This window comes from Ctenopharyngodon idella, chromosome 13 (assembly GCF_019924925.1).
Source record: "Ctenopharyngodon idella isolate HZGC_01 chromosome 13, HZGC01, whole genome shotgun sequence".
Taxonomy (NCBI): domain Eukaryota; kingdom Metazoa; phylum Chordata; class Actinopteri; order Cypriniformes; family Xenocyprididae; genus Ctenopharyngodon; species Ctenopharyngodon idella.
In genome coordinates this window covers 7,790,001-7,812,856 of record NC_067232.1, presented here as the reverse complement: position 1 = coordinate 7,812,856, position 22,856 = coordinate 7,790,001, and the positions used below count along the sequence as shown (strand labels likewise).

At 36.9% G+C, this 22,856-nt stretch overlaps 1 protein-coding gene across 22 annotated transcripts in view; it reads right to left on the bottom strand.

Moving 5' to 3' along the window:
• The window catches only part of camk2g2 (calcium/calmodulin-dependent protein kinase (CaM kinase) II gamma 2), a 68,606-nt gene that overhangs the window by 17,287 nt on the left and 28,463 nt on the right, over positions 1-22,856 (bottom strand). For 11 of the 22 annotated variants that reach the window (XM_051916287.1, XM_051916291.1, XM_051916290.1 and 8 more), the window contains exons 4-13: positions 16,066-16,120; positions 15,441-15,506; positions 12,907-12,979; positions 8,686-8,788; positions 7,997-8,080; positions 7,723-7,817; positions 4,752-4,874; positions 4,390-4,473; positions 4,078-4,120; positions 3,759-3,821 (exon numbers count right to left, since the gene is read on the bottom strand). In XM_051916287.1, the coding sequence (XP_051772247.1) occupies positions 3,759-3,821; positions 4,078-4,120; positions 4,390-4,473; positions 4,752-4,874; positions 7,723-7,817; positions 7,997-8,080; positions 8,686-8,788; positions 12,907-12,979; positions 15,441-15,506; positions 16,066-16,120 (789 nt within the window). The remainder of the gene's footprint in view (positions 1-3,758; positions 3,822-4,077; positions 4,121-4,389; positions 4,474-4,751; positions 4,875-7,722; positions 7,818-7,996; positions 8,081-8,685; positions 8,789-12,906; positions 12,980-15,440; positions 15,507-16,065; positions 16,121-22,856) is intronic. The other 11 variants (XM_051916289.1, XM_051916296.1, XM_051916295.1 and 8 more) reach the window with 1 other exon arrangement.

Below are 22,856 nucleotides of genomic sequence, written 5' to 3'. Positions count from 1 at the left end.
ACAAAAAGTACAGACGACAACATTGTCAAAACAATCCCTGTTCACACGGATCTGTGAAAACGACTAAAACGCTATATTATTCATGCCAGGCCAGTAGTTGGCAATGTCACTTTGTAAAGAAAAACTACGCACCTATAGACTGAACACGTAATACGCACAACGTCACCGTTTTCACAAATTTGCATTTTTGTAGTTTATACGGAGACGATAACTATCGTTTTCAAAAACTTGCACTTTGAAACCCATTTTCAAAAGTTTGTGTTTTCAGGACGCCAAAATGCCATTGTCATATAAATGAATGGCAAAAATGCATAAAATGTTTTCTGTTTTTAGTTGAAAACGGTGTCGTATAAACGGCCCCTAAAACTATGTGAATCGAATTACAAAAACTATATAGAAATATTTTTAAAAAAACTAATAAAAATGACAAAAGCACATAAAATTATTAAAACTTTGATTAAAATGAAAATATAAAAATAAAAGCCAAGTCAAAATATGAATATATACTACAATAGTACATAAATAACAATAAAATAACAATGGTAGAAACAAGCCATATGACATGGAATACCATCCACACAGGGCAGTAAAAACGCCACCTAGACCCAAGGCACAAGCAAACACCAAAGCACTGGTAGCATATAAAGTGGCTAGAAGACTCTCTCCACCAAGAAACGTGAAAGACCACCTCAGTTTGATATGAAACACATTCTATGAGCACATCCTATCCTGTGTTCTTATAAACAGAACTGTGGTTTAAAAGGCGAAACAGATTAAATCAGACACAACGCCAACAAATATGGGCACACAAATAAAAAATACAAGGACATGAGTAGACTTTAAGTATGATCTTCGAATTCCCTTACCTTCAAAAGTAGATAGAGGTAGGAAAGAATGCAAAAAGGGAAAAAGGCAAGATAAATCAATCAACGGATTATTAAAAAGAAAAAAAGCTGTGGCAAACAAAGTAGTCAAGCAACTCAAAGCAAAACTAGAGGATTTTTTGTTCATGCTGGGTCCATGCTGTGCAGAGACATTTCCTGCCTGGCCTGCTGTCATCACTGAAGGCATCTCTCCTGCACACGACTTCATGCAGAATCTGACAAACCAATGCCTGTCTGCTTCAGTTCACTCTAGCAGTCTAGAGCTGAACTGCTGATTCATGAGAGGACTGAGTGGTTGGACGATAAGGCCTTTTTTTCTGATCTGTTCAGCTGTTGTGCTCGTAATTAAACTGGTCTCGGAATTGAAATTGCATAATGCATCAAATGAGTTTGTGAGGTGCACTTGTTGATAGTGTGAAATGAATAAAAAACAACTTTAGCATGAGTTAGAGAGGGTAGTGGTGGACTGATAAGATTTTTTTTTTTTTTTTAAATTGTCAGTGCCATTGCCAATAGAGAGAACAGGATGGATCATGGCCGATAAAGTGATGTACTGTAAAAGATTTACTGTACACTCCTGTTCAAAAGTTTCAGGTCAGTATAATTTTTTTTAAAAAAAGAAGAAATTCATACTTATTAAAAAAAAAATGCATAAAATTGATCAAAAGGGACAATAAAGACTTTTATAATGTTTCAAAAGATTTCTATTTAAAAAAATGTTCTGTTTCTATTCATCAAAGAATCTTGAAAAAAGTGTATCACATTTTTCAAAAAAATTATTAAGCAGCACTAAACTGTTTTCGTCATTGATAATAAGAACTGTTTCTTAAGCAGCAAATCAGCATATAAGAATGATTTGAAGGATCATGTGTAACTGAAGACTGAAGAAATTATGCTAAAAATTCTGCTTTGCCATCACAGGAATAATTATATTTTAAAATTGAAAACAGATATTTTGTACTAATATATCACAATGTTTCTGTTTTTACTGTATCTATAAAATAAATCAGTCTTGGTGAGCATTGAAGGGTTCTTTCAAGAACCCAAACTTTTGAACGGCAGTGTACCATATGTAAATGATAGGAAGGAACTAAGACATACATAAATTTGCTTATAAGTGGTCATGGTTATCGGCTGATGCTTGCAAAACAGTCAAATCACAGCTAATTAAATGGCCTGGCTTATATCAGTCTATCACATTGTCAACAACTGCCTCTGATTATTAAATTATATGTCCTTGTGAGGCTTAAATAAACTGCTGCAGCTGGTATTAAAGGTGCAGTAAGCAATTTTTGAAAAGCGCTGTTGAAAGTGGATCGGACAGAGCACCACAACAAACTTGTAGCCAATCAGCAGTAGGGGGCGTGTCCACTCATGATGGGAGAAGAGAGAGAGAGAGAGTAAGATGAGCAAGAGGGAGATTTGAAGAAAGACTTAAAGTTTTGATGGCTGAGAGACATTACAAAAGAGAAAAGCTCAGAGGAATATCACTGGAAAAAGAAGGGCTATAATCGGGCAAGAGCTTTAGGACCTGCATTAATATTAGAAAACTTTCCAACGCTGGAGAGACCACCTGGAAATGGACGCCGAGGTCGCGAGGTTTCTGCTCCATACGCGAGTAACATTGGTTTTGAGTGTCATGTCAAGCATTATTTTGCTTCACTTTTGCTATGATAAAAAGAGCAATGAAAGGAGGGCTGTGTTTGTTTAGGTTGATTTCAAATATCAACAGTGTTCAACAATGATTTTGAAAAATCACATACTGCACCTTTAAGTATCATTGTAAAGCAACAGAAGCAATTGGCACAGCATTCACAGACATGCCACTTTCATTAAGATGTATATGACGAGAGGGGCAAGAAACTAAGAAACAAACAAAAAGCAAGCCAAAAGGACATGTGGATCCTGTTGCTTCGTGTCCTCCATGCACAAAGACACCTGAAGACATGCTGAAAGGTGCTTTTGAAGCACACCACAGCGATTCCCGCTGTGAAGACTTCAGTACAGTGGTTCTTCACAGTAAGTCTTCCCTTAAGAGCATGCTAATACATACATGATGTAGACATTCATTCTTACAACAGGCAAATGCATGTCAGCATCTACCCACAATTTTATACCGGTGCAGCTGGTTGACCAAAAGCCGACCTGACTGTGACTGTGAGGTATACAAGGAAAACGAGCCACCTTAAGAAACCATCGACATAAATCAAGGCGACTAAATCTGTAATAAAATAAAAAAAATATCTTAAATATGATGCCGTTGCTTAAGGTGACTCGGGTCGAAATACCTCCACCGGAGCATCCCTGGACCATCACCAAGAGCGCAAACCCATAATGCATTATGTTTCCAGACAGACACCGTTTGGAAGACATAATACATGTTTTTGTGATACTCTTCTTACCATCCCAATCTGCTGACAATGACACAAAACATCTTCTGACAAGTTCACAGCACTTGTGTAAAGATGTTCAGTGCAGACTGTAGGCAAAGGTCGCCTTAGACAGGAAAGGGCACTTTCATCCTAGACTTTGGTCAAAAGCCATGAAGCACAAAGGGTTATAAATGCATCTCAGGGTTGGGAGTGACTGAATCACAGAATGAGCTTGTTTTATACATGTCTGTTTACTTAAATTTCACTACTGACAAGACATGCATTCACACAAGATTTCTATTGAATTAAATTTGAATTGAAATATTATAAATTCAGTCAATGAACCCAAACCCTGGAACGTGTGTTATGTATTCTCTGCATAGCAAATGGCCTCTCAGAAGAGTTTCAGTGCCCGTGCGTTGGCAGGGGTATAGCAGGCTCCCCTTCGTCACATGCTGAGGTTGAAAGTGGGCAAAGGCCCCCTAGTGCCCATCTCACGTACCTTCCTGTGCCAGTGCAGCTGTGCTGGTGGTGGGTGTAGCGGGGGTGGTGTGTTGCCGACCCACTATTGGACAAAAGAGCATGTCGTTTTGGAGAGGCTGACTCAAGGCAGAAGCTCAGCCTCTCCAGGATCACAGAAACTTACCCAATTTGTTTCTTAACAAAGCAACCTAAAGCAAAGCCCAAATGCCTCAATGCAGTCAGGAAAGTGAGGCCAGATTATAAAATCAAAGTTTCGAAAGAAACTACATAAACTTACTTATCCCTCAATGTATGATCACAAGTCTCATTCATAATTCAGAAGCTAATAAGGCATTCACCTGAGAAGTTCCTGGACACCAGCATGGTGGTCAAAATGGCCCCCTGCAGGAGACACAAGCGCTACTTTAGTATCTTATTTAGACTTAAAATAACAACAAACATTGCTAAGGACAAAGTCTTCAAACAATCATAAATTTGAATAGAGCATTAGAACTTGATACAACTTGAAGTATTAAAAGTGTATCAACATATGTAGAAATTAACCTAGATTAATACATGCTGTAAAAGTATTGCACTTATTCACGTTAGCCAGCGTATTAAATAGTGTTAACAAATTGAACCTTATTGTGTTGGCAAAGAATGATTCAGACCTTCAGTTTTCTGCGGGCGTTGAACTTGCGCAGACACTCAACAGTTTCTTGACGATGCATCATGGAGGCGACAGTGGAGCGTTGCTAAATGTGAGAGAGAGACGTCACAGTCCTCAGGACAAATCTTTATTCAGATACGTTATGATAGATTGTATATAATACAAATTGCATAAAGTCTCATTTAAAGTTTTTCATCAACTAGACAGGCTAGCAAATGTTTATTTCATTGCAGACTGGAACTGTAAGCTCTTTGACATTATGCCAGTTGCTGCATGTAACCGTGACAAGCTGGGTGACGCAATATAAACCAGCCTTGAAAGATATATTGAAAAGTGCTTGGGGTTTAAGTCCAGGACACTTACGCAGACCCATGGATGCTTGAGTGCTTGGTCAGCTGTGATCCTCTTTGCTGGGTTGATGGTCAGCATCTGGTTGATGAGGTTTTTGGCCTCTGGAGTAACAGTGTCCCACTCTGGAGAGGGAAACTAAGACATGAAAAACAAGAGGGGAAAGATGATTGAGTTTTCTTGACAAGATAGAGTGAGGTCTACACTGAAAACCTGGGGTTTGTTTAATTTTAAACCTGGAAATGAGGGTGTGCTGCCTCCTGGAAATGAGTTTTTTTCTGGGTGGGATGTCTGGTATTGTGTATTTACCATGGTAACTGTTGTTTCTGTATCCTTAACCCAAAACCATTTTATTTTTACTTTGTGAAAATATTATTTTCCATATTTTTGATGACTGTCGTGGCTCATACATTATTGTATTAACAAAAACTAGTTTGGGACTGCTATTTGATAGCCTTAGATTATACTGTTTATTCAGTGTTAGTGATATTCTTACAATTTATGTGTATGGTAAGTAAAGTGTGGACAGTGTGTTAACCATTTATGAGAAATAAATTTGCTTGGTTCAAATTCCTAAAAATTTGGGTTGTGGGTTAATGAACATGGGAAAATGTGGGTCCCACTGCCAAACCAGTTGAGAACCACTGGTAAAGTTTATTTACCAGTTATATATATATATATATATATATATTAGTTTTTATTTATTTATAAACCATTTATATATAATGGTTTATTCCCTGCTGATTAAGGCCTAATGACATTTTTACATTTAAACATGCATTTTCTGTATAGCTGCTTTGAAAGGATATGCATTGTGAAAAGCCCTATACAAATAAATGCGAAGTAAATATTTCTAGATCACTAATCATAAGTAAATTTGTGACATTGATCATTTGACTGTACAGATAGTCAGATGTTCTTCCACTGAAGCTCAAGATGCTCTTTATATCATCTTAAATCATACCAGAGAACATGATAATCAGGTTTTACACAAACTTGTTGAGTTCATGAAGCACGATCACTGCGGACATTAATGCAAAAAGAGGACAAAACAAGTACTAAGACATTCTGAATTCAACAATGTTAATTCAACTTTGCACCCAAATAGTTTTGCTAATGCTGATAATATAAACAGTAATGAAAATTTGTACTACATTAGAAAAGAATGCAGTATTTTCACTATCTCAGACTTTTGTATGAAACAAAGAGCTCAAATGTATATAGACATGGACAAACACACAGATCAATGGCTTCCATGGCCTGTAATGGATTTTAATAAGATTAGAGCAGAGTAGCTAAAGTGAAGGCTGGAAGAGTTGTTTTCCACCTGGATGGCTGAAAATGCTGAAACCAAAACTGGCCTTCATAATCACATCTCCCCCATACTGGCACTCCATCAAATGGACAACACCACTATGCAACAAACACAAAAAGCATGCTATACTCCCATGCACTTAGCGCCTAGCTGGACTAAAAGGGACTGTAAAAGCACAAATTAAATCAAATTAGTATGAATTCATACTCTGATCATGCTAGACTGTTTACAAACTATAGCTTACCACTTCACTGACAGACAGAAGTATGACACAATGCTATCTGCAAGGCTGCTGTAAACTCATATAAACTATATAGAATAGTGTTAATGGGAAATATCCCACTGTAAACTGTTTTCCTCTGGGGTTTGAGGAGATGATAATGCTGATGATAATGAAGACTCCTCAATTGTATGTTCCACTTCTGAGCTCTAGAGGAGGGGGCTGCCATCATTTATTATTGAGTAACTTGGCTCTCTATCCCAACCAATTAAATATTAACAAAGGCTTCAATCTGGGCTCGTCACTCTGGGTCGATGTGGTGGCACTGAAATCTCTGTATGACGACGGTCATGAGAGCTGCTCTGTCAACATGTTGACGGGCAATAAAAGACAGGTCTAATAAAAGGCCTTTCACTTTCTGTTCCTGATTGAGCCAAATGTCACTTAAACTGGGTTATAGACACTTTTTTTTTTTTTTTTTAAATAAACTGGCCTTTTGTTCGACATGCCTGTTTACTAAATGCCTGCTTTAATTTGATCCGAAATGCAAGCGGTGCGGAGAGAAGAGTGCAGTTGCACAATTTTGCCTGGAGTGAAAAGTAGGTGTTTTGAAAGTGGATTTTTTTCCGGCACTGCTGCATCACCAAGCTGGAGAATGATGGAGAAACACAACTGGAGAACCAAAAGTTCCTTTTGGAATTTAAAAACATGTCATGTGATTTTTCTTTCACACATGTTCAAAAGTTTTGGGTCATTGAGGTTTTTTTTTTTAAAGAAATTAATACAAATGACAAAATTCAGCAAAATGACAGTAAAGAACTTTACATGACAAAATGTTTCTATTTTAAACAAATTCTGCTCTTTTGACTTTCTATTTAACGAATACTGAAAAATATATCAGTTTCCACAAATATATTAACCTGTTTTAAACATTAATAAGACATTACAATAATAACATAAGAAATGTTTCTTAAGTAGCAAATCAGCAAATTAGAATGATTTCTGAAGGATCATGTGACACTAAAGACTGGCTTTAGTAAAGTAATGGCTGCTGAAAACTCAGCTTTGCCACCACATAAATAAATAACATTTTAAAATATATTCAAACAGAAAACAGTCATTTTAAATTGTAATAATAATTTACAATATTGCAGATTTTACGGTATTTTTGATCAAATAAATGCAGCCTTCGTGATCAAAAAAGCTCTTCCAAAAACATTAAAAATATCCTACTAAACTTTTGATTGGATGTAAACACAAATTCGGGTCTGCGCGACAAAAAGTAATGAGAATCAAACATTGAAAATCTCATATTGGTCAACCACTAATCTGAATATTAGGGTGGATGTGTTTCCCTCATTGGCAACAGCCCTGATTAGATCTAAAACAGTGTCATTAGATTATAAAGCAGTGAGAGCTCATTAAGGCAAACAGTGAGTGTGATTACTCACGTCATAGGCTCCAGCCTTGATCTGTTGATATAGTTTGTGCTGATCCTCATCCCAGAAAGGAGGGTAACCCACCAGCAGGATATACAAGATCACACCTGCCCAGGACACATAAATTGGTAACTGCACAAATACTAATCTACTGTTCTTCCAAAGTAGAGAGACTGAATCACATATTTAGTAAACCGATTATTCATAAAAGTGGACAAATACATGACACTAGAACAAAGAGAGTCATTTTAAATGACACTTTAAATAAAACAGGTGAAAATCTTACCACAGGCCCAAATATCCACTGGTTTGCCATACGGATCCTTTCTCAGGACTTCAGGGGAGAGGTATCCAGGGGTGCCTGCAAATCCTGTAGAGCCATATTATGATTTAAATACATTTAATATCGAAAATGAACTGATTTCACTCATAAAATCTTCAACAAGCAACAAGATTTCAGTAAAATAGTTGTTTTGTGGAAAAAAAAATGTGCATAAGAAAGATATTTCTTATAAGGCTGCATAATGTGAAAAAATATATAAGAAATTCCCACAATGTTGGAAAAACTTATTTTTAATTTGTTCACTGGCTTTGTCGTCTGTGACCTCTGACCTGGTTCAAGTGAGTAGTCTTGACTCAAAAAGAACATTAAACATTGAGACAACTACTTCATATTTCCCATGAGCACAGTGTAAAAACACAAGCTGGCTACTCTCCAGAGTTCTCCAGTCCCACAAGAGCCAAAGATACCGTAGAGAGCAAACAACGCAATAAGGGAAAGCTAACACTGCTTGAAAATCAGCTTTCAGAATTTTACAAGCACCAATGTTTCAATGTATGAGAAACCAGTCAAATCAATTTGGTCTCTTGAATTTAATTCAATCTTGCATCAAGACAATCTACAATGGCTTCAAGCCAAATCCCTTTAAGAGATGAGGCTACCAACAAGTTGAAGGAAAAGCAGAGGAGTCTTACCGAACCAGGCCTGCTGATCTCCCTGTACCTCGATGGCAAGGCCAAAATCAGCCAGCTTCACTGCCGCCCCCTTCATCTTACTGGCCAGCAGCAGGTTCTCTGGCTATAGGAGGACACATGAAAGAGAAAAGGGTAGGAGACAAGAAAAGGAGGAGGAATAGTGAGAAAGAAATAAAGTGAGGGAGGAGACATAGATAAGAGAATGTGAAAGAGCAAAGGAAACCGAAATCTCAAACCGAAATCTCCAATACTGTGACTTTTACCATAAAACGTAAAGCTGTAGTGTGCCATTTTTGTCTGTTCTGAATGTTTTTAGCATGTTAAAGTGTTAGTTTACCCCAAAATGAAAATTCTGTCATTAATTACTCACCCTCATGTCGTTCCACACCCGTAAGAATTTCGTTCATCTTCAGAATACAAATGAAGATCTTTTTGATAAAATCTGACAGCATTCTGTCCTTCCATAGACTGCCTTTCCAACTTGATCTTTGACGCTTAAAAAGTTCATAAAGAGACTAATCCATATGAATCGAGCGGTTTAGATGGTTAACCAAACTTGAATAACAAACGAAAACAAACCTCTTCTGGAAGCTCAAACGTGCTGTGTAACCAGTGAGGTTCATTCTCGTGTGTTACGTGGCACGTTTGAGCTTCCAGAAGAGGTTTGTTCTTGTGCGTCATTTAAGTTCGGTTGAGCTTCTGTGTATGTTTGCCGTTCAAGGTTTATATGCGAGTAAAAGCCTGAATTAAATCTGTTCATCATAAAAAGCAATCCAGTCTCTTCAGAAAATTTGGACTAAACTGCTCAATTCATATGGATTAGTTTTCCGATCTCTTTAGGAACTTTTTGAAGCATCAAAGATCAAGTTGCAAAGGCAGTCTATTAAGGGACAGAATGCTGTCCGATTTCATCAAAAAGATCGGAAGTCTTACGGGTGTGGAACGACATGAGGGTGAGTAATTAATGACAGAATTTTCATTTTTAGGTGAACTAGCCCTTTAAGGTGCAGCCACATCAGCAAAATTTCGTGGTCAAAAAAAGTCCACTGTCTATTGTCAATAGCGTAGTGATGTATGAAGCACAGCAAACAGAAGTCACTTTCAAACCAAGCTGCTTTCTGCTGGTCAATGTGGCGAATCAGCATGACCAACTTAAACTTGTTCCAAAATCTGTGTGGTAAAATCTTTCGCCCTTATGCAAAATTCATTTGCTAAAAGATTACATTTATCAGTGTTATTACATTTTTAGTGTTTTTTTAAACTGAGTGTGAGCCAAAAGAATCGTAGTGCAATCCACAGGCATTCCATCATCACACTGTAGTAATACTGAGATCCGGACTCGAACTACAGAGGGAATCAAGTCAGAGAGACAGAAATAGTGTGCATGCTTGTATACAGTATGTGCGAGAGAAGGAGGAAGAGATTGCATGTGGTGTCTATATCTTACTGGTGTATGTACGTGTGTGTACGTGTGTGTGTGTGTACGTGTGTGTGTGTGTGTGTGTACGTGTGTGTGTGTGTGTGTGTACGTGTGTGTGTGTACGTGTGTGTGTGTGTGTGTGTGTGTGTGTGGCGGACGGATAGTTATGACAGCACACCCATTGCTCTGAGCTGCATAATTCATGAATAGACAGAGAGGAGGGCTTGTTATCTCATGCTACGAGAGCAGGGGTGAGATGCTCTCTCGCCCCACTGTCCTGCACACCCCGTTGTCTCAGAATGCTGCAGGCACAGCCCTGACCTGGACACAGCGCAGTCATCCTGCAACAACTGCCGGAACAAGTTTTATAGTCAGCTGGACACAACAGACTTTGTGACGTCATGACATGATGATAGCATATTATAACAAATATTAAGTCATGCTGACAAAGCTAGATTTACTTTCCTTGATTGCCCAATGATGTAATCTAAGGAATATTCATAAACCAAGCCAAAATAATAGTCTAAATGTCAAAAGTTTTAAATGTTACTGTAGGCATCACATCCTCCTCCTCATCTTTTTTTTTTTTTTTTTTTTTTTGAGCTCAGAGATTTTTGCACTTGAAAATGGTATCAATGTAAAAAACACTGCAAACATTACATTACATTTGTTGGAACAAATGTTCTTTTCACTTAATTCAGGGGCACAAAAGAATGTGACAGTGTTATTTATATACCATATCAGAGGCCGGCAACCTTATGGCACGCAGAAGGATAATCACTAAAGTTAATGGTTTGTTGGATCTGTGCGCTAGCGCAGGTTTAAAATCTCACACTTTAATAGTATTTTTTACACGGCTCTGTGGAATACTTGATTCTGATTGGTCAATGCTGCCATCCAGCGGACAACCCCAGATAATCCCAGATAACAACCGCTAAAAACAGATAACACAGGCTCACCCGGGTAACAGAAGTCAGCAGCGCTACACGCTTGCTAGGAACGTTTTCTCCTTGTGGAAGTTTTGCGTTTGGTGAGCTAATAAAATATTAAAACTCAGTCAAATCAATATTTTGTGTACAGTTATTTAATTATGTCATCCAGTATCGTGGACTCGCTCTCTCGTTTCATACAAATGCAGCTGCTGCCATTTTGCGACTATTCTGTACGATTTTAAATCAGTTTCATCACAGATCAATATCTACTATCCCCATAATTATTTATGTGGCGAAATGCCGTGTAATATGTGGTATGACTGTACCGTATCTCTTAAATGTCCGTCTAGTTTGAACTTGCCGCGCTAGCAACTGTTCTCTCTGTGGAAGCTTTGCGTTTAAAGAGCTAATAAAATATTTCAAGTAAATAATTAGGCATGAAATATTGATCTATGTGGCAAGTAGCCGTGTAATAAGCGGGATAATGTACATCCAGCTGGTTGTTATGGCAGAATAAACCCCTTCAGGCTGATGCAAGACCCCTCCTGATCACCCTGTCGGAGTTTATTCTGCGATAACAACTGGCTGGACGTACATTATCCCTTACTTATAGTCCCTAATTTAATATATCAGGCTGTCCGACTACGAAGAATGATTACCTCAAAATGTACGTCTGTATGTATTTTTGAGGGACTTAATACATACACCTCTTTAGCTCTTGTCTTGTGCCAGTGTTGGCATGCATGCCATAGGTTGCCAACCCCTGTACTATAATATTTATTAATGCTTTAAATTAGCTTTTATTTTTATATTTTAATTTTAGTTTTAGTACTTTTGTCATTTTAATTATTTAAAAAAAATCTATTAAGTTTTTTTTTTTTTTTTCTGTTTTAGTAATTTTAGTTCTTTATATTATTTATATCAGTTAGTTGGCAAGGCAACATTTCTATTTTTTTAAGTTTATGTCAACCTTTAGGGAAAGACTTTGTCTCTCTCTCTCTTCTCTTCTAGATACGCTTTCTTTCTCTGTCTAGCTCCTGCTCGACTGACCCTGTTCGGTTCTTACATCCCTGTCGATTTTCTTGTCTGTCTGTGTTCAACAGTTCCGTCTCTTTCAATCTGATGAATTAGAGGAGGCAAAATGAGTCCCTACCACACACTCTCACCGTCATGCCATGGCTCTGCAGCCTCTGTGACATCACGCGAGTTTCCATAGCAACCGGCCTGCCTCCAGCACTCCTCTGTCTGCCTTTACTTTTAAAGAGGTGAACTAATATGGAAAGGTCTGGTTCAGTTGGAGCTTCTAGAGGGGTGGGGTTAGACACATCTTTGTCCACCACATGCCACTGATCTGTGTTTCATCAGTTATTATTGTAGAAAAAAAAACCTTCTGCACTTCCATGCAAAAACACATGATTTCACCTCCTACACAGACTCTACTACATCTACTCGTAGGAAGATGTGAATATACAAAAGAAAAATTGCTGTAACCTCTAACAAGCAACAAGGAAGCGCTGTTTAATTTCAATCCTATATGAGGTTCAAATTGAACAATGACATTTAAGGAACAAATCTCTCCATCATCCATTAAACATTGCTTTGTTTGCTTTCTGCATTGTGCTTGCTATCAAATGGCCCCTCTGGATTCGCCACAGCCAAATGGCCCCTCTCTTGACGTCAAGAAACACAAATAATCAAACAAGCACGAAAATTCTCCAGTGACAAGTTAGCAGCCACACAGAGTTTAATGTTACAAGCACATGTCTGAGTGTGTGCTGATGACGCCACAGGGTTGCCAAGAGGAGGAGGGGGGTTTGGATGACGCAAGCTCCAGGATTGGCACATTGCCACAGTGACGGCATGACTCACCTTGAGGTCCCTGTGCACAATGTCATGCTGGTGGATGTGACTGACGCTTTCCAGGATCTGATTGATGCAATGACTGAGAAACAGAGAGAGAGAGAGAGAGAGAGAGAGAGAGAGAGAGAAAGAGAAAGAGCAGGGAGAAGGAAAAGAGGGTTAGATTAGAGAGAGAAACCCAGGCATTAGTATAAGGATTAACTCCAGATAGAAGATCGGGCACAAGAAATCTTGCTGCAGAATCTGGCCTATACAGATACACTGAGCTTTGTACAAAAGATAAATACTTTGGGTTGTTTTGTGTTTGTCAAAGCTGCCAGAGTAGCTCTCCAGGATGGGAATGAAGATACATTTACCATGTCATCCAAATGCCAAAACAGTTCTCCAGAAGCAAAGTGTCACATGATCCTTCAGAAATCATTCTAATATGTTGATTTGATGAAAGTTCATAAGAACATCATTACTTGAAATAGTTTTTCTTCTAATTTCTTCTTCTTCTTCTTTTTTTAATCTTACTGTCCCTAAACCTTTGAACAGTTGAGTGTGTGTGTGTACTATAGTAGTCATTTAGTGCTGTATGCACAGTACTATGGTATTACTGGCTGCAGCCATCACAGTACCATGGCACCACCGCCGTACTTTACTGTAAGGCCTCAGTGAAGATATTCTGTCTCTAATGCTGCACTTTATTCTCAGACAGCGAGACAATCATTAAATGCCAGGGTTACGCAACTGATTATTAAACATGATATTTATATTTCAAATAATGTCAAACTATGTAAATACTCTCAGTGCTTTAACAGGAATGGTAGCGGGCCTGAAATGTGGTGTTATTTTTAACCTGCTGCCTGGATAGGCATCCCCTTAAATTAAAGCTGACTGTCTGCACTTCAGTCCATTTCCACTTCATATTCAGCACTAAGCCGGAACAACAAAATTAGTGTCACTTTCCAATTACTTTTGGATGGCACTCTCCGGACTTACAGTGTGAAGACTGCTTCTGAGAGTTCCCATCAAGGGAGAACAGAGAGAGTTTTTGCTGGAAAGTGCCTCCGTAATGGGATGGAATGGAATGCAGTCCACAGATTTTGCCAAATTTGGACACAAATGCCTTTCTCACCATCCTTCCTCAAGAGAGCTTTAGGGAATATCTAATGGGGCTCTTTCTATCCTCAACTGCCATTGCTTTCTGCAAGCTCTCTTTTTTGATCTCTCTTTACATAAAGTGAATCTTTCAGAAATGTATTTTTTCAAGTATGCTTCCAAACAAACAAACATTCCCTCAGAGAGATGTCATCTCCTCCCAACCCTCCCCCTGTCCTCAGGTCACGACCTTTGTAACAGGTTTCAGAGCTCCGTAATGAGCTGCCCCACTCGCTGCATTTATAAACATTCCTTCCAGCTCCACCGGTGCTTGTTATTTCTGTCCCCTCATTGTCTACAGAAGTCTTACTTGAAATGTCTCTCTGCAGTGCAAGTCTGCCAGAGCAACAAATGCCATATATGTGTGTATATATATATATATATATATATATATATATATATATATATATATATATATATATATATATATATATATATATATATATATATATGTGTGTGTTTATACAATACAATAAAATATAAATATACAAGAAATACAATAAAACAGTATTATTATTATTATAAACAGTAGTATTATTACCATTTAAAGTAACTTGTAATAAGTAACCGATTTCTATTTTAATATATTTTAAAAATTGAATTTATTCCTGTGATGGCAAAGCTATTAATATATTTGTGGAAACTGCGGTACTTTTTTTTTTTTTTTTTCTCAGGATTCTATACTGAATAGAGGCATTTATTTGACAATATAAATCTTTTGCAACATTCTAAATGTCTTTACTGTCAGTTTTGATCACTTTAATGCATCCTTGCTGAATAAGTGTTGATTTTTGTATAAAAAAAAAAATAATTACTGACCCCAAACATTCGAACAGTAATGTATAATGTTACATAAGCTTTCTATTTCATATAAATGCTGTTCTTTTGAACTTTCTATTTATCAAAGAATCCTGAAAAAAAATTTACACAACTGTTTTCAACATTGATAATAATAATAAATGTTTCTTGAGCAGCAAATCAGCATATTAGAATGATTTCTGAAGGATCATGTGACACTGAAGACTGGAGTAATGATGCTGAAAATTTGCAATCTCAGGAATAAATTACATTTTAAATAGAAATCAGTTACTTAAAACAGTCATTTTAAATTGTAATAATATTTCACAATATTACTTTTTCACTGTATTTTTGATTAAATAAATGCAGCCTTGTTGAGCAGAAGAGACTTCTTTCAAAAACATTAAATACTCTTAAAGAACCCAAACATTTTAATGGTAGTGTATATATACAGAAATATATATATATATATATATATATATATACAGAAATATATATATATATATATATATATATATATATATATATATATATATATATATATATATATATAAAATTACAACTAAACACTGATATGGTTTGAGCTGAATTTTTTAACTTACCTTGCATCTGCTTCACTGTAATATTCTCTTGCGACAATGTCTTCAAACAGTTCTCCACCAGTCACACTACAGGAAGAAATACAGGCTTTATCAACAGCTCACCTCACAGCGGTTCCATTCAACTATAAACTATAAAGAGCATGAGGCCTGTAGTGGAGTGTGTGGCTAATAGAGGAAAGTTTTATCACTGCGGTTTGGCACTTGAGGGTTGGGTGAGCACTATCAGAGTCTTAATGACACAAGAGCCCTGAGGAGAGGGCCATAGAGTTAAAATCTACACACATGTACACTTACACGTTTGTCTCGCTCTCACACTGCAGTTACACAGAAGACTCTATATCTCAATAACACTTCAGACTCTGATAATCGTGTAACATGATGTCAACATAACTCAAGCAAAGGAGTATTTTAGACTTTATATGGTACAGAGAAATGGGCCTACTGGCTGGAGAAAAGAGTTTAATAGACATCCTTCAATTACATTTTCCTGTAATTTACAGTTAATTACAGCCAAACAGGGCTGAAAGGAAGTGGAAAGTGTGAGTTTACAGGCCTCATCTAGCATCAATCCTGTTTAACAGCAGAAGTAAGAGGGAAGATCAGAGTGTCTGACTCAGATACTTACAGGTCAAAGACCAGGTAATGAAAGCCTTCTTCTGAGATACTGTCATGGAGACGCACTGTTGAGGGAAAACAGAAAGAGAGACTGAGGTAAGACAGAGAAACAACATAAACAGGATGAACAGAACAAGCTTTTATCCTTTTCTTGACCTGCCCATGAAGTCATCCTCATTAGTTCTATTACAAAACCCAACCTTGCTGCCTAATGCCTTCTAAGGCAGCATCTTAGCTGAAATGAACCTTGTAAGTGACCCATTTGGAACGGCGTACATAGAGAGCAATTCCACACGCCACACAAACAGAACTCAGCATAGGACAGTGGTTCTCAATCTTTTTGACTCGAAGGCCATACACCATAGGGTAAGATACGTTCTGTATTCCTGTAAATGTAACAATGCAAACTTGTTTTATTAACAGAAACTGGGGGTATTTATATATTAAGTTAATTAACCACAATTTGTAATTCCAGAAGTTTCAAGAAATGTATGCTCTTCAATGAAAACAATAGATATTGAGGGTTAAAAAGAAATATTTCAGTTTATATCTTAATTTTATCAGTTTTTAAGCATTTTAATTTAGAGTTAGCATTTTAATTACACTGAACTATTTTAGAGCTAAATAAATTATAAGTTTATTTATAGTCAACATTTCTCATGCCTCAGCCAACATCTTGGATTTTTTTGTACTTGTTGCAATGCATTATGGGATTGTTTCTTTGTAAAGGATACATACAACAAGTTACATTAGAAGGCAACACCATGACTTTTTTTCTTTGGATCAATGTGCCTTGATATATTGTGAACAATAAGACCGAGCTGTGAAAAAAGAAACATTTTGACTTCATGACCACTTTAAATTAAAAAGAATCACAGCTGACATCATTCGTGTCAGAGGAGGTACTCTGGTCTTCACATTACCGAGGGAACAGTGGCATTGCAAGTAAGGCAAGGAACATTTGTTATCATGATTGAAAGTAATGAATTTGTCATCGGTAGTTACAGATTTGAAACAGTGCACCTGCCAGATCTCACACACGCAGCCATTAAGAGACCCCCAGCTCGCTCTCGTTGTGTGTGGGTCTGTGTAAATGACAGCATGCATTAATCTCAGACATGTGAGAGAGGTGGCTGTGCTAGAGGAGGGCAGAGAGGGCAAAGCGGAATTATATTATCTCCACATCCACCCAGGATCACCTGCAGCGCTGACACAAACACACACATTCTGACAGGACTTGTGTTTTAACACAATTCAGGTATGATACTAAAATGGGGGAAAAAAGAAAAAAGTAATAATATTAGCCGTGTCGCATGCATATATTATATATATATATATATATATATATATATATATATATATATATATATATATATATATATTTATTTATTTATATATATATATATATATATATATATTTATTTATTTATATATACAACAGTTCTTTCTGGTTCTCGAATCTGATTGGCTGATAGCCAATATTCTAGTGATAACAGCACTCTTACCTTTTCACCGTTTGTATCACTCCGCTTGAAGCGACCATCATGGCGGCCGAGCAAATCCACAGTAATTTTTGTGAATACTACACTTGTTATATATATATGTTAGGGCTGGGTATTGACACAATTTTCACGATTCGATTCGATTTCTATTCACATGCTTGCGATTCGATACGATTACGATTTTGATTCGATTATTTTGGATGTAGTGTATCAGTTATAGTACATGGCAAATTTTCTAGAGGAAAAAAAAATCTCTCAACTAATGCTGTAAACTACACATGGGAGTCAGTTGGTACTACTTTACTATAATATTGAAGGTTAAAATTAACTTATTTATATACAAACACTTAAAGTAATAGTTCTCCCAAAAATTAAAATTCTGGCATCATTTACTCACCCTCAGTTTGTTCCAAACCTGTATGAATTTCTTTGTTCTGCTGAACGCAAAGGAAGATATTTTGAAGAATATGGGTAACCAAACAGTTGTTGGACACCACTGACTTCCATAGTATGGAGAAAAAAATACTATGGAAGTCAATGGGGTCCATCAACTGTTTGGTTACAAACATTCTTCAAGATATATTCCTTTGCGTTCAGCAGAACAAAGAAATTCATACAGGTTTGGAACAATTTGAGGGTGAGTAAATGATGACAGCATTTTAATTTTTGGGTGAACTATCCATTTAAATTACACTCAATTATGTTTTTTTATAATAAATAAAGTTTAGAATTACATAATCATATTTCTACTCCAACTCTTTTTTTATTTATTTTTTTAATATAAACATAAATCGTGGCGGTCATAACTGATTTATTCAAACATGCATTAAATATTGAAGAACATTATAATGAATATGTAATGGTGCATAGCTATATTTATTAGAATGCTGCTCTCTAGAGTTCATTTTTCTACCTGACTAACAAGTCATAGTCACTGAATATCTTTTTCTGAGGTAAATGTGACGTTACGTGACATTTACAAGCTGTTTTATTGATGTCTTTCCGAGGTTGAAACACTGATTGAGTTATTACAAGACATGATACGGATTTTGGTAAGTTGTACTGTATATTTTAACATACCTTCAGATGTTTAGTCATGTTTATTTCACGCTGTAACTGGTAGGCTATTAAAGCGGAGGAGAGGATGTTCACATGCGCTCCGTGCTTCCACTTCTCTTTAACTGAGGCGCTAAAGCGATCTGTCACGTCACATTAAACAGAACCAAAACGGTATTTATTTTTTGAAACTCATAATAAGATGGACGTCATTTGAAATCTGAGACTTTGCTTTATATCAAAAGTAACAAAAGTAGCACAAAGATTACCGCGATTTATTGGATGGGAGGCGCGATCCATGTTCTGTTCATTCATCAACTGAAAACAGACTAGACTAATTGATTCCAGTGGCGTGTTTAGGTTATTGGAGGCCCTAAGCAAATTTCTGGGAGGGGGCCCCGCAATCGCGTTCCCGGAGTTTATCAGCTGGCAATTTTCAATGCACATTTGAGAGTGCAATTTGCAACTATTATTAACAATAATGGAAAGATGAGGCTTATCAGTATGTCACAATATCACCCTGTTTGGACTTTGTTTTCTGTTTTGCACCATTTCCTGCCAGTCTGTCATCATAGTTATGCATTTCGATTCACAAGCTTGCAATATGAGTCAGTATCAGTTATTTTGGATATACTGTATATCAGGTACAGTACATTGCAAATTTTCTCAAGGGAAAAAAAAAAAAAAAAAAAAAAAAATCTCAACTAATGCTGTAAAACATACATGGATCAGTTGGTACTACATTAATATTGTAGGTTAAAATTAACTTATTTGTATACAAACTTAAATTACACTTAAAGAAACACTCCACTTTTTTTGAAAATAGGCTCATTTTCCAACTCCCCTAGAGTTAAACAGTTGAGTTTTACCGTTTTCGAATCCATTCAGCCGATCTCTGGGTCTGGCGGTACCACTTTTAGCATAGCTTAGCATAGTTCATTGAATCTGATTAAACTCTTTGGTCATTTTTGAGCGAGATGCTAACGGTCTAATCAAATTCAATGAACTATGCTAAGCTATGCTAAAAGTGGTACCGCCAGACCCGGAGATCAGCTGAATGGATTCAAAAAGTCAAAACTCAACTGTTTAACTCTAGGGGAGTTGGAAAATGAGCCTATTTTCAAAAAAAGTAGAGTGTTCCTTTAAGGAAATTTTTATAATAATAAAGTTATAATACTAACTACTACTAACTTTTAAATTATTTCTACTCCAATTAGTTTTTTGAAATATAAACATTTAAATGGTGGCTGTCAACTTGACTGATTTATTCAAACATGCAGAGGCTATTAAAGAACATTAAATATATGCACCATATTACATATAAATTATAATTTTTAGCTATAAATGCTCCTCTCTAGAGTTAATGTTTCTAGCTGACTAACAAATTATGGTCACTGAATATGTTTGTTCTGAGGCAAATGTGACGTTACATTTGTTTGTTTACCAGCTTTTTTGTTACTGTCTTTCCATGGTTGAAACACTGATTGAGCGCGATTGCACGAGACATGATATGGATTTCGGTAAGTTACCGTATCTATTAACATACCTTTAGATGATCACTTATGCTTATTTCGCACTGTACCTGGTATTAAAGCAGAGAAGAGGATCAGTTCACGTGCGCTTCATGCTGCTGCGTCTCTTAACAGCTGCGCTACAGCGATCCGTTACAGTCTATGGTCATGACACATTAAAGAGCGCCAAATCTGTATCCTCGTGCTTTTTTAAATGGGTATACAGAAATCCTTGACCTTTCCTAGTCGGTATACGGCATATACCTGCGTTTCACGTAGACAACACCACTGTGGGGTCCCCCTCGGGAGAAATCGCGGGGGCCCCCCAAGCCCGCGGGGCCCCACGCAATTGCGTGCTTTGCGTGGTGGGTAAACACGCTACTGATCGATTCTTGGGATTTAAGAATCGATATCAGTTTGTAAAAATGAGAATGGATTAAAATCGAGAAATCAATATTTTTTTTACCCAGCCCTAATATATATATTGATATTTCTGAAAATTCAGCTTTGCCAGCACCAGAATAAATTATATTTTCAAATATATGATGGTGTGTTCAAGTCCTGCTCTGAAGTTTGTGTTTTACGAGTTGGGAAGGTGTGTTTACAACAAAAATACAGCAAGGTTTTTAAACTCTATTTCCATTATATTTTGTGTGGGCAATTAGCTTATTTTGTTGTGAATAAAAAAAACCCTGACAATGTCACTGCTAAATACCTTTAAATATTGTGGTATTCTGCCACGTTTCTCACTGACACGCCCCCAACTTGTAAAGATCGGGGCTTAAAGAAAATCTTGAGTTTCCCACTTGTATTTACGACTTTGTGGTGGCGTTCGTGTTTTCAATTCGTAAATACAATCTTTTCTACATGACATGACTTGAAGTTATTTTAAATTGTAATATTTCACAATATTGCTGTTTTACTGTATTTTTGATCAAATAAATGCAGCCTTGGTGACCATAAGAGACTTCTTTCAAAAGCGTTAAAAAAATCCTATTGATCCCAAACTTGTATTTTATATTACTATTTTTTTTAAATTTACTTTTTTTTCCCTTTTTCTTTTTTACATTTCTGAACATTTACTTGCTAATTTATTTTGTATCTTCGTTCAATTATCTTTATCTGTATATTGTTATAACCCTACATTGAACTAACCATATATAGAGAAAAAAACTGACTAACCAATAAAAATTCAGTTTTCATTAGCATAGTTTTATGATCCCTGTATATCCGGCGATATCGAAAAGCTCTTTTTCCAATGTCAGTACTGGACAAAATCTTCTATTTTATTGGTAGGAGAGGTTTTTTTTTTTTGTTTTTTGTTTTTTGCTTAGCAAAAAAAATACATTCTGCCAAAAACACCAGTGTTGGGTGAATTTTCACACTCAGTTGAAGAGCTCCACAGGGATGCATTGTTCCTTTCTTACATCTTGTCGCACTGAAAACACATGCCTGAAGACGCAGCTATGAGTGAGATAACATGAAGAATGCATGTAGATGCATGTGGGCTGTGTGTGTGACAGGGCTTATGTCACATTATCTGCTCTAGCCGTGTGTCTGTGGGCCGACAGCAGTCATGAGTTCATATCTGCTAGTTATTTAGAAGAGGGTTTGTTGACAACAAACCCTGCTGTTGATAACATGTACAAAGGCTGTAAGTTACCCTGCATGTGTACAGTGTATGTGCATGTTCAAGACAAAAGAAGCAGAAAAGAACAAGTGTTAGTTTGAGTCTTTGCTGCCATAGGCCATGTGCTCCTTAAGCATGCTCTCTCTCTCTCTCTCTCTCTCTCTCTCTTTCTCTCTCCCATATACACACTTGATTGCTCTTTTTGTTAGGAATTTATTGGCAGTCCAAGCAGAAAACATGACAACCTGGTCCTTTGGGAGAGTGAGAGAGAGAGAGAGAGAGAGAGAGAGAGAGAAAGAGAAAGAAAGGGCCGTTTAAGTCAGCTAAACAGTAAAAGGTACAAAAGACAGATTTAGGCCGCTGGGAACGGAAGGGAGGGAATACAAGAGAAAGAGAAAAGCGAGAGAGGAGAGATGAGATAAGAGGGTGGGAGGGAAGACACTTCCTAGAAAGAAGAAAAATGAGGGCTACAAAAAAATGAGACCTCAAGTGATGACTGTGTATACTAAGAATGATTATCAATGAACAATGACACATTTCAGATTGTCCCTAACATAAAGGTATAGTATGGCTTTAGAAAACTTTGAATAGCCAGAAGTCATATGGACTCATTTTATGTGGCATCTCTGTCCTTTTTGGAGTTTAAATTGTTTTTGTATGAAAAGGGGCAGCTTGAACATTGTGTCTAACACCTTGTTTTGTGTTTAATGGAAGTAAGAAAATAATATAACATAAGGGAAAGTAAATGTTGACAAAATTGCAACTTCTAGGTGAATTTCCCTGTTAAATAAGTCTGGTGTGTATCATTTAAACATGGTTAAAGGATATTTTCTCAAACAGTTCTGACCTTTTTGTTTTAATCCTATTGTATTCCTTCAAGTCTTCATAGCTTCTTCAAAATCCCTCAAAATCTTGAACTCGCAGATACTTTCTAACTTACTTTTTTGCACCTGGTGATTGCCTTAGTGTTCTATGTTACCCTGCTGAAACATCTTTCCACATTACTCAGCTGTTCACACACACTGAAGTGAGCCTGAAGGGACGATGCCAGAGCTATTTCCATGATTTTGCATAAGCTGGAGATTTTGTCTGTGTGATCTGT